The following is a 15,664-nucleotide window of genomic DNA, read 5'->3' as shown; positions in this document are numbered from 1 at the left end:
TCTTAATCTCTCAGACCTTTTTTCGATCCTTTCTGTATTCTCTCCTTCATTTCCCTCCTGTCACTGACCCTCCTCTTCTGTTCTTTCGTCCACTTCGCCTCCTCCTTTTCCATCATTTTCCACTATCTCTTTCTGTCCCTTTTCTTCTTTTCTCTTCCTTCTTACTCTACTATTTCTTCTCTGATCCATCCATATTTCATCTCTGGTCTATTATTCTGTCCTCCTCTTCCTTCTTCTTTCTTCTTCTTCCTTCCCTTCGTTGATCTTCCTCTCTTTCTTTTCTTCTATTGGTTTCTCCTCCCATTTTTATCTTTCAAAACCTGTTTCTTTTTTTTTTCTTCCTGCACTTCTTTCTATCTTTTCTGCCATTTCTTTCTGTCCTCTTCCTTACTCTCCTCCCTCCTCTTTGTTTCCTCCTCTTCCTTCTTCCTCTTTCTTCTTAGTCTCTCCGTTTTTTCCTCGATCCTTTTCTTCGTTCTCTCCTCTATTTCCCTTCTCTGACTGTCCTTTCTCTTCTGTTCCTCCCTCCATTTGTATGCCTTCTTTTATTTCAGTTTCCTCCATCACTCATTTCTATTTCTTCTCCTCTCCTTTTCCTATCTCCCTCACTCCCTTCGTTCTCCTCTGACTCGTACATGTTCCACCCCTGGACTCTTCTCTTTTCCCTTTTCTTTTCTCTTTTGTCTTCTTCCTCCCTTCTTTCTTCAGCCTTCTTCTTCTCCTCTTCTATCGGCTTTCCCCCCGTTCTATTCCCTATTTCTCTCCTTCATTTTCTCTTTCTACTCATCCTTTTGTTTCTCACTTTCGAAGCTTGTTTTTTTCTTTCTCCTTCCCTTACTTCTTTCCGCCTCCTCTGTAACCCCCATCTTTCTTCTTCCCTCCTTGTTCTGCTCCTCCATCTCCTCTCCTATCCTCTGTTTCCTATTTCGTTCTTTTTTCACCTTCTTTTTCATCTTTTTCCTCCTATGTCTTCTCCCGTTTCTTCTCTTCCTCCATCTCCTTCTTCATTTCCTTTCCTGACCTCCTGTTGCACTCCTGCTCCCCTCTCTTTCTTCTCTATCCCTCTTGTCATTTCCTCCGCCTTCCTTTACCTTTCCTTCCTCATTTTTTCTCTTTTTATGTTTTTCTTTATCCTTTTTCCGCCTTTTTTTTCACCTTTTATTATACACCCTCTTTTCAACCGTAGTGTAAGGATAGTGTAGGTAAACCTTTGCGCATTATGCCGTGACGTCAGTGTACGTCACGTATAGTGTGCCAATAAAAAATGACCAAGAATGCAAACGCAAAATTGAAATGCTAAATTAATATCATAATATAGGCTACGTTCCTAAATTTACTCCCTCTTAAGGGGATGCTGAACTGCCTTTCAAACTTGATCGAGGTCGATAATGTAGAGTCATTTATGCACATCATTAATGAGATTTCGTATATATTTCTTTTATAGATTTAGAAATTCTTTTCCAGAATTAAAGTACATATATTAATACTAATCTGTGAATTAAACTAATGCTCTGTTTCTATCCTCGGACCGCCTTGGACCGATTCCTCACTCATATATATAAAAAAATTTCTCTAAGGCTTTTTTCTTATACCAAAGTTTCTAGCTCATTTCTGCATTTTATTATTCTTTCATGTAATAAGATTAGTGCGTATTAGTTATTTATACATACAGAATCTTTAAAACTTGTGTTACAGATGAAAGACATGAGACGACTGCACAAAAGTATAATTTTCTAACTTTTTTCGTTTTTTACATGAAATTATAGGTAGGCACTATTTGTTATTGTCTATACTTTAATTCTGGAGAAGGATTTTTAATTCTATGAAATCAGTAAAAAATAGGCCTAATTAAAAATAATAACGTTTAATCGGCAAAACAGACAAGTCCAGCATCCCTTTAACGTAAATTAGGTTTTCAGTGCTGACAGTAAATATCGAAAGCTATTAGAGTATTAATTTATACTTGAAAGTTGCAAAAAGTAATAATACTAAAAATACCATGGCAAGTAATAGTGAAAATACCACCATTAAAGAATAACGTTATTTTTAATTTATTATTGTTACTAATGTTATTATAAGGTTTATAATTTGCATTATAAATAGTAGACTCCCCTTAATATTTCTAGTAGTTAATATAAATAAATAAATAACGCAGGCTGTCACACAGGAACACTCTGATTATCGCATAGAAATACTTAGGCTATCGCATGGGAATGCTCAGGAACACTTTGAGGCACTCAAAGAGTAAAGAATCATAGGAAACCGCATTTGGTTTCAGAGAGGGCGACGGACGTGTCCTATATATAAAAAGTGAGCCTCAAGATGGCCGCTTACGCATACATGCACACGTCATATATCCTATCTGCTCTGCTGCCTTTCCTTTTTTGACTCTTAACCTCACTTCCACGCGCTCAGCTCTCTTCTTCGATCCTTTTATCCATGATGGAAGAATATAAAGTGAGGCAATGCGCATCATTGAGTTTCAATTTGGGATCAGCCAATAGAGAACGCCGCACAGTTGTCGGCCGTTACTAGCGGTTTATTTGAACAGTATACTGAACTAAGAAATTTAAATAAATATGAATGGATAGGAAAATCTTTTTAGGCTCTCACTCAACGATTTTCTCTGTTAATTTTCAAAATTTTTTAAAAATGTCATAATTATTGAAAGATAAATAAACATTTTTCCGAAATAACCTTATTTTTCGATCGATGAAACAAGATGTGTTTCACTGGGCTGCTATTCCGTACACGGTTACCGATAGTTATCGGTTTGATAAGTGTCGTTGCGCATGTATTTTGATATTTGAAAATATATGCGCAACGACAGTTATCAAACCGACAACTATCGATAACCGTGTACGAAATACTGGCCCTGTTTCACTATACTGCGTAACCACATCGTCACACAGTTATACTGTTGTAACATTGTGTTAGTGAAAAAAGATGGCCGAAACTGTGCGGATCCTCCACTATGCCTGGGCTACGCAGAACAGAATGAAACTCGTCACGAGGATTGCCTCATCTTATATCTTTCCACCATGCTTTTATTATTGATATCTCACTGCTATACTCGCCTTTTATCTTTCTCTGTCCTATCACCATTTGTCTCTATCTTCTCGTCTTCACTCCTTCTTTCAGACTTCCGCCTGTACGTCCTGGTTTCCTCTCTCCCCATCGATTCGTCTTAGATCGACTTTTCACCTCTTTCTTCCCAGCACTCCATCTTCTCCTACTGTCCTTCCCTTCATCTTTCTTTCCTTCCTCAAAACTAAAGCCAGCACTCCACCAGTCACCTAACTGCGGTCCCATTCTTCTCTCTCTCTCTCTTTTTCTCTCTTTCCTGCGCGCGCGCATATCTCTTTCTCATAATCGTATGTGCCCGTCATAGACCTTATAGATACGGACTGGCAATACCAAGCGAAACCATGTCCATACTTCTCTCTCTAAAGAATCCGGAAATATGTTTCGCGCATGCTTGCACATATTATACATTGAAATCCAATGATTGGTCACGGATCTAGTCACGTGTTTTAACTTAATATGTGTATATATATATGTATATATATGTATGCATGTGCGCTGACATGCGCGATAGTTATTTCCGGTAACTTTAGAGAAAGAAGTACTAAAAAGTCTGTTTCTCTCTCGCACCTCTTCTGGACACCGTTTTCTATACACAAACTGTAGGCAATTGCCGGTCCATATCTATAAGGTCTATGGTGCCCGTAACCGTGCCTATACATGTTGACCTTTGTGACCTTTTAGAGCGAAAACAATCTATACTCTATACGACCGAGTTGCGTTTGTGACAATTTTTCATCAGCATGCTCTGAAGAATGTTTTCCCCAAGTTTCAAAAGAATCAAGACTAAAAGCCATTTTTCATATGATCTGATACGAAGTCCTTTAGAATAAAAAAATTTTTTTAAAATATGAAATATAATAATGTTTTCATCAATTTACATTTTTAAAGCGTTTTTTACTTACAATATTTTGGAGATGACAAATGGTATACATGTAATAGGTCGAACAAAATATTCTACTAATTTCTGCAAACCAAGTTCGCTTTTTTCCACTTTAAACGCCAATTTCTCGCGTACCACGGCTATTTCCGTATCCAATTCTTTATTCAAATCAACTGTAATTCTAGGATCCAGCTCCCATTCTTTGTAAGTTATTTGATGAGACTTTGGCAACGCATTATTTCTAATAATTAAGATATAAATTAATATGACTTCTTATTTAAAGCTGCTTTCAATTAAAAAGTTTCTTATAAAAACGAAAGAAGTTTATTATTTTTTAATCTGAATTGTCACACTAAATTCTCTATCAATAGTATCATATTGTGAACAATTTTATTTCGGCAAGAGTAAAATAGAAAATAAAAGTTATAAATATAAATATATAGGGTGTCTCATTTTTAATGATCCAGCCTATATCTCGAAAACTAAACGCAGTAGATAAAAATGTTTCAGATAAAAGATGTTTGGCTCGAAGAGAGACATAAAATGGTGCTATTGATTTAACCTTCTGATAATTTTCTGAAAGTCATGTGAAGGGGTCACCTTTAATTTTTTAAATAACACCCCTTATTTTTCATTACACATTCTTGTAGCTTATTTCAAGAGCTTTCTAAAACACTAAATAAAGTAACTTTTCGTTAAGTACTTGTTAAATTACAAGCTAAGATCGGGACACGATCCGGCCAGTCAAAGGAGTTGAGTTATTCTTTTGGGAGTGGTTATTCTGCTGATATGATGACATATCAGTCTTAAATTCTCGGTGACTTGTGGGAGAAAAATTACATAAAAAGATAAATTTATAAAAAACACATGATTACTACAAGGATGAGAATATGCAAAGGAGCGCTGTATCAAGCATTGGTGCGATGCGGCGAGACGGTGCGCTTTTCCTCCTTTCTCTCGCCGCCCGCCAATGCTTGATATAGAATACGTTTAGCAAAACATTATTAGTGCTACCAGCATCAGTCTATCTTTATTACTCATTAAAAATAGAACAAAAACTGGTTTTGATAACGCTAATACCCAGACAGCACCAGATATCGTACGAATATTATACTCTCATACGTAATGTACTGTGATCATACCGAATATACGTAAAACATTCATATAACGTCTCAGTAGAATGTCATTTTGATATATCCTCAAGATAAACTTAGAATATAGCGACTGAACTTCGCAACTCCTACTGAATATACTGAGATTATATCTAATATACTCAAAACATCCGTAAAATATCCTATGATATATCTCATGTATATCTATCACATATTTCCAAAATATCCGCGTAATATCGAAAGTGAATCATGTCAACGCTATCTATGATCTGTAACGTTACGCATTTTTGTCTGCCGTGTGATGCAGACACGTGGTGAAGTGTAGGGTGTAAACGTGCGAACACGAACTCACGGACAACGTGGTTTTCTCAGGAATTACGCCCAGATAACTCTGGTATGCACATAAGATATAATATAGTAACGTAAACTATAATAATATATATATATATATATATATACATATATTATTTAGGTTATAACCTACAATTATCTGAGCATAATTTCCCAAAGCACCCCAGCGTATTCAACAGATATTACGCTTCATTTCTCGCGATAGCTTCCTGATGTGCGAAATGATTAATTCCTCTTCTTATTTCTTCTTGCTAATTCTGTATGTTTAATTCCTTGTTCCTTATTCCTCTCATTATGCATGAGCCCATATAATGTGAACATACTGTAGACATATTGTGAATATACTGAAGATATACTTTAGATATACGTATAACATTCTTAAGATATATTCGGTATATTCTCACAAACTGCCAGCGAAATTCTATGGGATAAGGCAACGCGGACATAGTACGTTATGAGTATATACTCGCCATATCACAGACGTATCTCTAATATTATACGAATATTGCAATATACTTTCGCAATATCCTATTATCGTTCTCATAATCTATATGTGCTGTCTGGGTAGTGTCTCCCCGAACGTATTCATAATGAACCATGCTATAGTTAGAGCGGCTCGAGCACTTCCCTCGATGCGCTCATATTTGTATAATTTGAAAAATTTGTATTTCGATTATTATTGTGATATCCCGAAATAATGGTGCACTTTTCCGTTCACCTCAATCTCTTTTATTTTCGCATTAAATAATGAATAATATTCCCGTTTTAGCCTGTATAGGTAATATATAAGTATAATAATAATATAAAAATATTACCATAATATTATTATATAATATATAGTGTAAGTATATACAATAATATTTGCAAAGAGCCAAACAAGTCCAGACATTTTTTTACTTATATTTTTGAAAAAGTCTTTAAAATATTAACCCTCAACATTAGAGCTAGGTAACATATAAAATTGTTTTATTTTAAATGTGTATTAAAAAAAATATGTAGTATTTTAAATACATATTTAAAATAAAAATGGCATTTTGCATTTTTTATTTTAAATGCTTTTTTGGAAAATGCATTTCCATTTTACATTTGAAATGGAAATATCCATACGTTTAAGTATTTAATCATTTGTAAAATGGTTTTTCTAAGCATTACCATGATATAAGACGCCTATGCGTGTGCATACGAGGTCTTCGCGCCAATCGCGCTTTCGCGTGAGAGCCTCTAGGAGAGAGAGGCGCCAAGCCGCAGGACAACAGGTCACGTGACGTTCACCTTAGCCAAACAAAAGATAATAATTTATAATCTGTAACCTGACCTGGGCCTGGCACCTGGCACCTCACTCTCAAAAACTTATTTCTGACAAATGACGACGCGCTGAAAATCTCTGTGGACACAATCTCTTTGCATTGGGTATCGGTATCAGCATTATCGACTGTATAGTCGATGTAGTATGTAATGTGGTATGTTCGCAGTTTTGCAATTGAAAATGACAAGCAATCAAGAAGATACCCAGTGAGAAAAAATATGTCGATTCAATCTTGAATCGACCTCGAAATGATGATGTCAAATTCTCATCGAAACTCGTATCGATTCAAAGATTTCTGACCCATAATTAGAGGTGTTTTTGACATCAAAATCACATTGATTTGGGTCGATTATCATTTCGACGAAATTTTGATATTTTGACTGTATTATCATCAATACCCAGATAGCACAAAGACATCCATTGTATGTCCAATGGATATCCGCTTTTGGACATTCGGACGTCCATTAAGAGTCCAAATAAGGTCCGTCGGACATTCGATGGACGTCCATAAGATATACGTTTGGCACAACTTTGTACATTCATAGAAAGTCCTATAATGGACGTCCATCGGATATACGTTTGTTACAATTTCGGACATTCATAGAAAGTTCGAAATAAACCAAATTTTGGACCTATTATGGTTTGATTATTTCTTTTGGGTCTTTTTCAATAAAAGGGCTTGCTGCAATAGTGGATTAATCTACATTTTGTAAAAATCATCGACATAAAGCATGGACTGCGCATTTCCTGCAAAAAGCTCTTGAAAAGTGTCCGGCGTAAAGACAAAGAGGAGATGTGGTCCGGGTCAATTTCTTTCTCTGTCTAGCGACCATTATGCTACTGGTTAGACAGAGACAGCTCTTGACCCGGATCAATTGCTGTGTCCCTTTTTTAGCCAGAAAAAGAAACAAAAAAAAACGAAAAAAAAAGAAAAAGAAAAAGAAACAAAAAAAAAAACAAAACGATAAAAAACGAAAAAGAAACAATAATATATTACAACAAACATTAAAAAAAATACCAATAATTAATAATGTTAATAATAAATAAAAAAATAATACGTATTATTTCATATTATTTCATATTATATCTAAAAATAGAACAATTAAAATAAACCTTTTAAAAATTAAAAATAATATAATTTATTATTATTTATAAATTAATGTTAATTATAAATATTGTAAATAATATATATATATATGTATATATATAATAAAAATAATAAAGATAAATTATATAAAAGTAAGATACAAGTGCGGACATAAATCAAATATCTAGCACAGGACGTTCTGAATAGAACATCCGTTTAAATTCCAATAATGGATATCCAGTGAATGTTCATTTTATGTCCATGGACATACGGACCTGAATTGGACTTAAAATGGACGTCCTTGAAACATCCAGTGCTATTTGGGTATAGACCGATTGCTATTTTAATGTTTTTAATTTCCACATCAATTTCATTTTGAAACAATGTCAATCTGGCATATATGTAGTTTCGATATTGTTTTTACATGGGCTGTATTCCGATATTCATCGCCAGTATTAAAAATCTACATGTATGTGACGTAAACTATAGATTTTCAGTACTGGTAGTGAATATTGAAACGCACCCATGATATTCATCTCACTTACACTTTAAATTTTTACAAATAATTTTGTACCGTCGTATATAAAAAACTCTAATAAACATACAACATATAAAGAACTATAGTTCGTAAGATATACAATCTTCATTTCTTGTACGTTACAAACAATTTTGCATAACTTACAATAATTTATACTTATAATGGCACAAAATTATTTGTAAGGATATCTAAATAAAATTGTAATACAAATAATTTTTATTTATAAGAATCTAAAAATACATAAACGATCAATTTCTATATTGATGATAATTCAGCCATATGATGTGTGAATGTAAAAGTAAAAATCATTATGTATAGCTAACTTTTCTATAATACTATGGCCATCTTTTCCCTAAAAGTTGTGAAAGATGGCCAATGTTCATGTTTCAATATTTTGATAATAAAAAATTTTTATTAAGTATTTTCTCTTTAATGTCGATAGTTTTACATACTTTACTTTAAGCTTCATTAAAATAATGTATCAAATATTAAAAATAATAAAAATAAAAGTATGTTTTTTATATTTTAAAAGCTATAATAGGACCACATATTTAGATCTACTTAAAAAAACAAAATGCCTTTTTTGGATTTGTACGTGGTTTTTGATTAGATTATCTGTTGTATGTCGAATCGATGTCGATTGACATCGAATCGATATTGAACAAAAACGTGTAAAAAATGTTGAAAATCTTGGAAAAAGAATTACATTGTATTGCTACTGTTACCAATAAATACTGTCTGCACATTTATCAAAAAATCGAAACAATCTCGAAATATTTAAAATTTCGATGTTCAGCAACTGGCAAAATCGTAATCGATGAAATTTGATCGATTCGACGTTGACTCAATTTACCATTTCTCACTGGGTAATGACATCGGAGAAGACAAAAATACGAAAACATTAACGTTAATTTAAATAATAAAACAATACCTCTAATATTTTAGATGGCACATTTTTTAAGATAATTTACATCGAATCCAAAAAGGTACAAGGAGAATGTACAAAATGTAAGCATAGAATAAAAGGTCGAATCAGTTCAACCACGAATTTTTTTAACCATTTGAAGGTAAAGTATCATTTAGCATCATTTTTATTAATGTAATATTATTAACATTACCAGGTCTGTAACTTTAAAATGCGGGTTTTTTCAATAAAAATACGCAATAATTTAGACAAAATGGAAAAATATATTTTATTCAAAATATCGGCCCTCGCTTTCTACACATTTTTGCCATCTAGTAAGCAAATTATGGATGCCATTCCAAAAGAATTGAAAGTTGCGCGAGCCAAACCAGTCGTCGAGCCATTTTTGAACGTCTTCATAAGAATGGAAATGCTGCTCGGCAAGTGAGTGTCCCATGGATGAAAACAGGTGGTAGTCGGAAAGAGCAAGGTCTGGTGAGTACGGCGGGTGAGGTAATATTTTCCATTCAAGTGCTGCCAGAGTGTTTTTAACCGGTTTTGCTGTGTGACTGGGTGCGTTGTCATGCAGCAAAATCACCTTCCCATGCCTTTGAGCCCATTCTGGTCGTTTTTCGACCAACGCATAATTCAAATTGATCATTTGTTGTCGGTAGTGATCAGTATTAACTGTTTCGCCAGGTTTCAGCTTGCAATTCGGTGTCTTCAAACTTTTTCGGTCGATTTTCACGTTCTTTGTCACTGACATCAAAATCACCACTTCTGAATCGTTTAAACCACCGTTCGCAAGTATCGACAGATAGAGTATGTGCACCGTATGTTTCCACAAGTATTCGATGTGCTTCCGCTGCTTTTTTCTTCTGATTGAATAAGAAAATCAGCACGTGCCGCAAATGCTCTTTGTTCGGCTCAAAACTCGACATGTTTACCACCGAAAAAAAATGCTACTAACACTTAAACGTTTAAACAAATATGGCGTTTTGAAGCCAACTATCATAGCTACAAAATGACATATTGGTTATGACACCAGCATATATAGGTTTTGTGCTCCATTTCTTGGAAGAAAACCCGCATTTTAAAGTTACAGACCTGGTATATGTATATATAATATAATTTTATGTTAACCTTTTAAGGACCAAATGGACACTTTTTCTATGCAATTTTCATCGCCATAATTTCTTATGTTACAGCGAAAAAAATTGTATGAAAGTCATTCTTTATATTTTCAGGGTTGCTCTTTCAGATGCAGTCAGAATTTTAAAAATTGTATTTGTTCAAAAGTTACAGCTTGATTTTCAACAAAGAATTATAATTTTCATAAATTGTTTTTTGTAAATTTATAATTTACAATTATTTATGGTTAGGTTTTTGAAAATTATAGAAACGTGGATATATCGCGTCCTATATGTCTAAGCTTTCGAAAGGCATGCAGCATTTAAAAAAAAATCAAGATGGTGGAAACAAAATGGAGGCGAATAAGTGGACATTTCTCGAATTTTTCTATTTCTGCTGATTTTTAATGTAATTATAAATGAAAGATATAGAACTTTGCAGATTTCTTGTATGCAGATACATGTGCGTTTGTAATTATGTACTCACGGATACATGTATTTTTTCACGTTTCTTAGTCGTCTACAATCATAGCTATTATTAGAATCTTATCACGAGGAGGTGAACGTGAATAAGATTTTTTGTTTTCGGTTTTTTATTTTTTGTGTATGTAATTTTTGTTTTTTTAGTCTTTTTTATTTATTGAATACTTATCTTTTTTTCACTTATATATTCCCAGACAGCACATGTAGATTATGAGAACGATAATAGGATATTGCGAAAGTATATTGCAATATTCGTATAATATTAGAGATACGTCTGTGATATGGCGAGTATATACTCATAACGTACTATGTCCGCGTTGCCTTATCCCATAGAATTTCGCTGGCAGTTTATGAGAATATACCGAATATATCTTAAGAATGTTATACGTATGTCTAAAGTATATCTTCAGTATATTCACAATTATATGTCTACAGTATGTTCACATTATATGGGCTCATGCATAATGAGAGGAATAAGGAACAAGGAATTAAACATACAGAATTAGCAAGAAGAAATAAGAAGAGGAATTAATCATTTCGCACATCAGGAAGCTATCGCGAGAAATAAAGCGTAATATCTGTTGAATACGCTGGAGTGCTTTGGGAAATTATGCTCAGATAATTGTAGGTTATAACCTAAATAATATATGTATATATATATATATATATATATATATATATATTATTATAGTTTACGTTACTATATTATATCTTATGTGCATACCAGAATTATCTGGGCGTAATTCCTGAGAAAACCACGTTGTCCGTGAGTTTGTGTTCGCACGTTCACACCCTACACTTCACCACGTGTCTGCATCACACGGCAGACGAAAATGCGTAACGTTACAGATCATAGATATATCGTTGACATGATTCACTTTCGATATTACGCAGATATTTTGGAAATATGTGATAGATATACATGAGATATATCATAGGATATTTTACGGATGTTTTGAGTATATTAGATATAATCTCAGTATATTCAGTAAGAGTTGCGAAGTTCAGTCGCTATATTCTAAGTTTATCTTGAGGATATATCAAAATGACATTCTACTGAGACGTTATATGAATGTTTTACGTATATTCGGTATGATCACAGTACATTACGTATGAGAGTATAATATTCGTACGATATCTGGTGCTGTCTGGGTTTATATTTCTTTCATTTTAAAAAATTTTAATTTATGCAAATTGACCAAACAAGTTTTGCAAAAATATTTAGTGCATTTATTGCAGTATGGCTGAATTCGAATCTGACACTTTGTATTTGAACAATACTTTTTCTTATCAGCTTTACTTAATTTATGAGATCTTACTTTTTTTTTAGCTTTTTTCAAATAATAATCAGTTACATTTTAGAGCAAAGCCTTTTGCAGTATGTTTTTTCATAAACTGCGTATTTAATAAATAAAAACTAAATATTCTGTGGCGGTACGTCACAGCGCGATGCGCGCGCGCGCGCAGCGTCCGCGGCCGGGTCAGCGATCCCGGTGACCGCGAGTAGTGCGCGCGGCCGCCACTAGGCGAAAGCGCAGCGCCTCAACTCGGGAGTAAGTAGAGATCCTGAAAGGGGAGACTGGCATAAGTGGGCCAACTTTGATTGGCTTGATACGGAATGACGGAGTCAATCAATGATAAGTGGAAACGCGAAAAATTTAAATAGAAATTTAAGAAATTAAAGTAAATTACAGTTTAACATCACAGTTTTATTTAATCACAATATTGAATAAACATTATAAATATAAATAAACTGGTCATAAGTAAACATAAACAAAAAAATAATAAAATATAAAATAATAAATATATATAGAATAGAATAGACTTTATTGTGTTCCCTCAGGAGAGTTACAAGGCGCTTTTGATACGGAGCGTTCCCAAACCGTTTACATCTGCATCATAACCCCAATCTCTGATTCGACTTGGCCATCAGCGACCATTACATCCTATAGCCTTCCTACCCCTGCTCGCATACCCTTTTTTCCCCCATTCCCGCCCCCCTCCTGCAGCCCTTCCTCCTCTGCCCCTTCTTCTCCCAGATCTCTTCTCCATCTCCTCCATCTCGCGGTCCTCTCTCTTCTTTCTTGTCAGATCATCAGCCAGCCTCTTGTCCTCGCTATATCTTCTCCTTCCTTCTTCTCCGACCTGCGATGCCCGTACTCCACCTCCTGCTCCTCTGTTCGTTTCCATTCAGCTTCCTTTATCTCTCCGTCTTTGGCGTCTCCTCTGCTTCCTCTCTTCATCCTCCTCCGTCTCTTCTGGTCTTCTTCCTCCTTCTTTATCCTTTATTCCTCTCACCAAACTTGCCGTCATCTCTCCACTTTCCGTGCTGTTGAGCCCCCATGACTCTCTACGCTCATCTCTGCACTTCTCTCTCTCCTGCTCTTTGTAAACTCCTCTCCTTGTCTCTCTTTCTCCTTCTCTGTTCTCCTCGGCTCCTCTCTCTTCCATCTGCTTGACCGTTCTTCTCTTTCTGATCCGCTGCCCTCTCTCTTCTCTCCGCCACCCTCTCTCCTTGTCTCTTTCTCATTCCGCTTCTTTATATTTCCTTGAATCTCTCCGCTCTGGCTATACCTTCCTTCTCCATTTGCTTTCTGCTGGTCTGCTCCACCTCTCCTTTTGTCCACTTCGTCTTCTCTCCTTAATCTCTGCTAACTGACTCCCCACTTTCCTCACCTCTGCTCTCCCTTGACTCTCTGCTCTCCTCTCTCCTCTTCTCTCTCTCTCACACTCTGCAGCCTCCTCTTCTTGTCACTTCTTACTTATTGCTGTCTTACTTGTTGCCATTGCCGGTGGACCACGTGCTCGTATACTTAATAAATATATATATATACATATATAAAAACAAAAAAAATATAAAAGAATAAACACACATATATATATATATATATGCAAACAAAATTAGTTTTGTACTTAAATATATACGCACTTATGGCAAAGTAAAATATACATAACAGAGCAAGACTATGGCTAGGCACTTATTAATAAAATAAAATATTATGTTATCATTGAATGCATAGCCATAATTTTGCTGATAAAAACAGGTTTTTTTAATCGTTCTAAACGACAACTCGTTTTAATTTTAAATTTAATAAAACAAATTTTAGTCTCTAACCATACTTTTTTTATCAGTGGATTTATTGGAAAGCGTTTTATGACATATCCTTCCTCACTTTTGTTGTTACAATCCCAAATAAAACAGCCTGTCATTTTCTATAAGATCAGGGTTGGGAAGTAACGCGTTATTTGTAACGTCGTTACTGTTACCGTTACTTTTTTTTCTGTAACGATTTGGTAACGCCGTTACTTTTCTTTTTTAGTAACGAAAAAGTAACGACTTATATTTTTTTTTGTAACGAGTAACGAAACGCAGTTACTTTTATCGTTACTTTTAAATATATGGCCGGTACATAAACGTGGAAATACTTTTGCTGTCTGGTAGAAAGCAAGAAGACTAGAGAACAGGAGAAGAAAATAATTTTTTGCATCTAAAAAAAGAATTCATCTTAGAAAAAGATTTCTTTTTGCATCTAAAGAAGAATTCATAATTGGTGATAAAAAAAATTACTAAAAAAATTATTTTAGATTTTTTGTGCTATCTGGATAATAGGTATATGAAATAAACGTTTAAAGTGTACAAAGTATATAAAAAATGTAATATGTAATATAGATATGTACTGAAAATATATAAAAGTATTTAAAGATAAATTATCTTCCAATTTTATATTCTGTACGTCTTAGTATCCTATTCTATAAATCTGTCTTATCATTAAGAAAAAAAGTAACGAAAAGTAACGATTTTTCGTTATTTTTAAAGTAACGGTAACGCGTTACTTTTTACGACTGGTAACGAGTAACGGTAACGAGTTATTTTTTATCAAGAGTAACGGTAACGGTAACGAGTTACTTTTAAAAAGTAACTTTCCCAACCCTGTATAAGATATTAGATTATTTATTATATATTAGATTATTTATTATGTAACTAAAATTATAAAACTGACTTTATTCTTATACCTTTATTTTTATAGCTAGCAGATAATTCTTTTTTCTTCATTACATTTATTTTTTGAAGGGTATTTAGTATGCCCTCAGCTTACTCAGCGTATTCTGACATTTGTGGCTATTTAGATTAGATACTTCACTTTTCAGGTTAGTTACGTCCACCATTTTCTATCCAACTAGAACTTATGTCAGTCTCCCCTTTCATGGTCTCTAGGAGTAAGGTGATAGCTTATGGCTTACATAAGGAGACCATCCATGGCGAGAGATCAAACTTCCTACGTTGTATAGCGAGCTCGAGCAAGGACCTATACCAGCAGCTTCTTTTTTTGTACGAAGTACCTCAGGGCCTTGGTGTTCTGATATTCGGCTCAAGAGAGCTCACGTACTTTAAGAATCTCCTTCGGGAGACACATACTGGCATCCTGCTTCGCTGCCGCCTACTTGGCCACCGTGGTTTTCGGACCAATCCGGTGCGACCGGACAAGAAACCTTCAGAGCCCGAGGAGCCCGAAGTGACGAAGACCGTCATCTCGTGGCGATTCATCAGGATAGCGCTCTCCCCGGAGAAGCCAAGGGACTCCAGCCTAAAGATTCTCGTCGCTATCCCCCGGTCACCAGGGCCACGCAGACCATAGAACGGGGAGCAGTCACCCGAGCAATGCCGACCACAACTTCCGGTCCTGCGATCACCATCAACCGACCGACGCAAACTAAGACGGGACCACGGGTCGTATCAGACCTGACCACCAGGGCCTCATAGACAACGCCTGAGGCTATCATCGAT

The 15,664-nt window shown here is 34.9% G+C and overlaps 1 protein-coding gene across 1 annotated transcript in view; it reads right to left on the bottom strand.

Moving 5' to 3' along the window:
• LOC105836037 (cilia- and flagella-associated protein 44) overlaps positions 1–15,664 on the bottom strand; it is a 247,572-nt gene that overhangs the window by 64,052 nt on the left and 167,856 nt on the right. The window contains exon 13 of the mRNA XM_036295384.1: positions 3,990–4,208. Coding sequence (XP_036151277.1) covers positions 3,990–4,208 — 219 coding nt within the window. The remainder of the gene's footprint in view (positions 1–3,989; positions 4,209–15,664) is intronic.

This window comes from Monomorium pharaonis, chromosome 1, assembly GCF_013373865.1.
Source record: "Monomorium pharaonis isolate MP-MQ-018 chromosome 1, ASM1337386v2, whole genome shotgun sequence".
Taxonomy (NCBI): Eukaryota; Metazoa; Arthropoda; class Insecta; order Hymenoptera; family Formicidae; genus Monomorium; species Monomorium pharaonis.
This window is presented reverse-complemented; position numbering and strand designations above follow the sequence as displayed.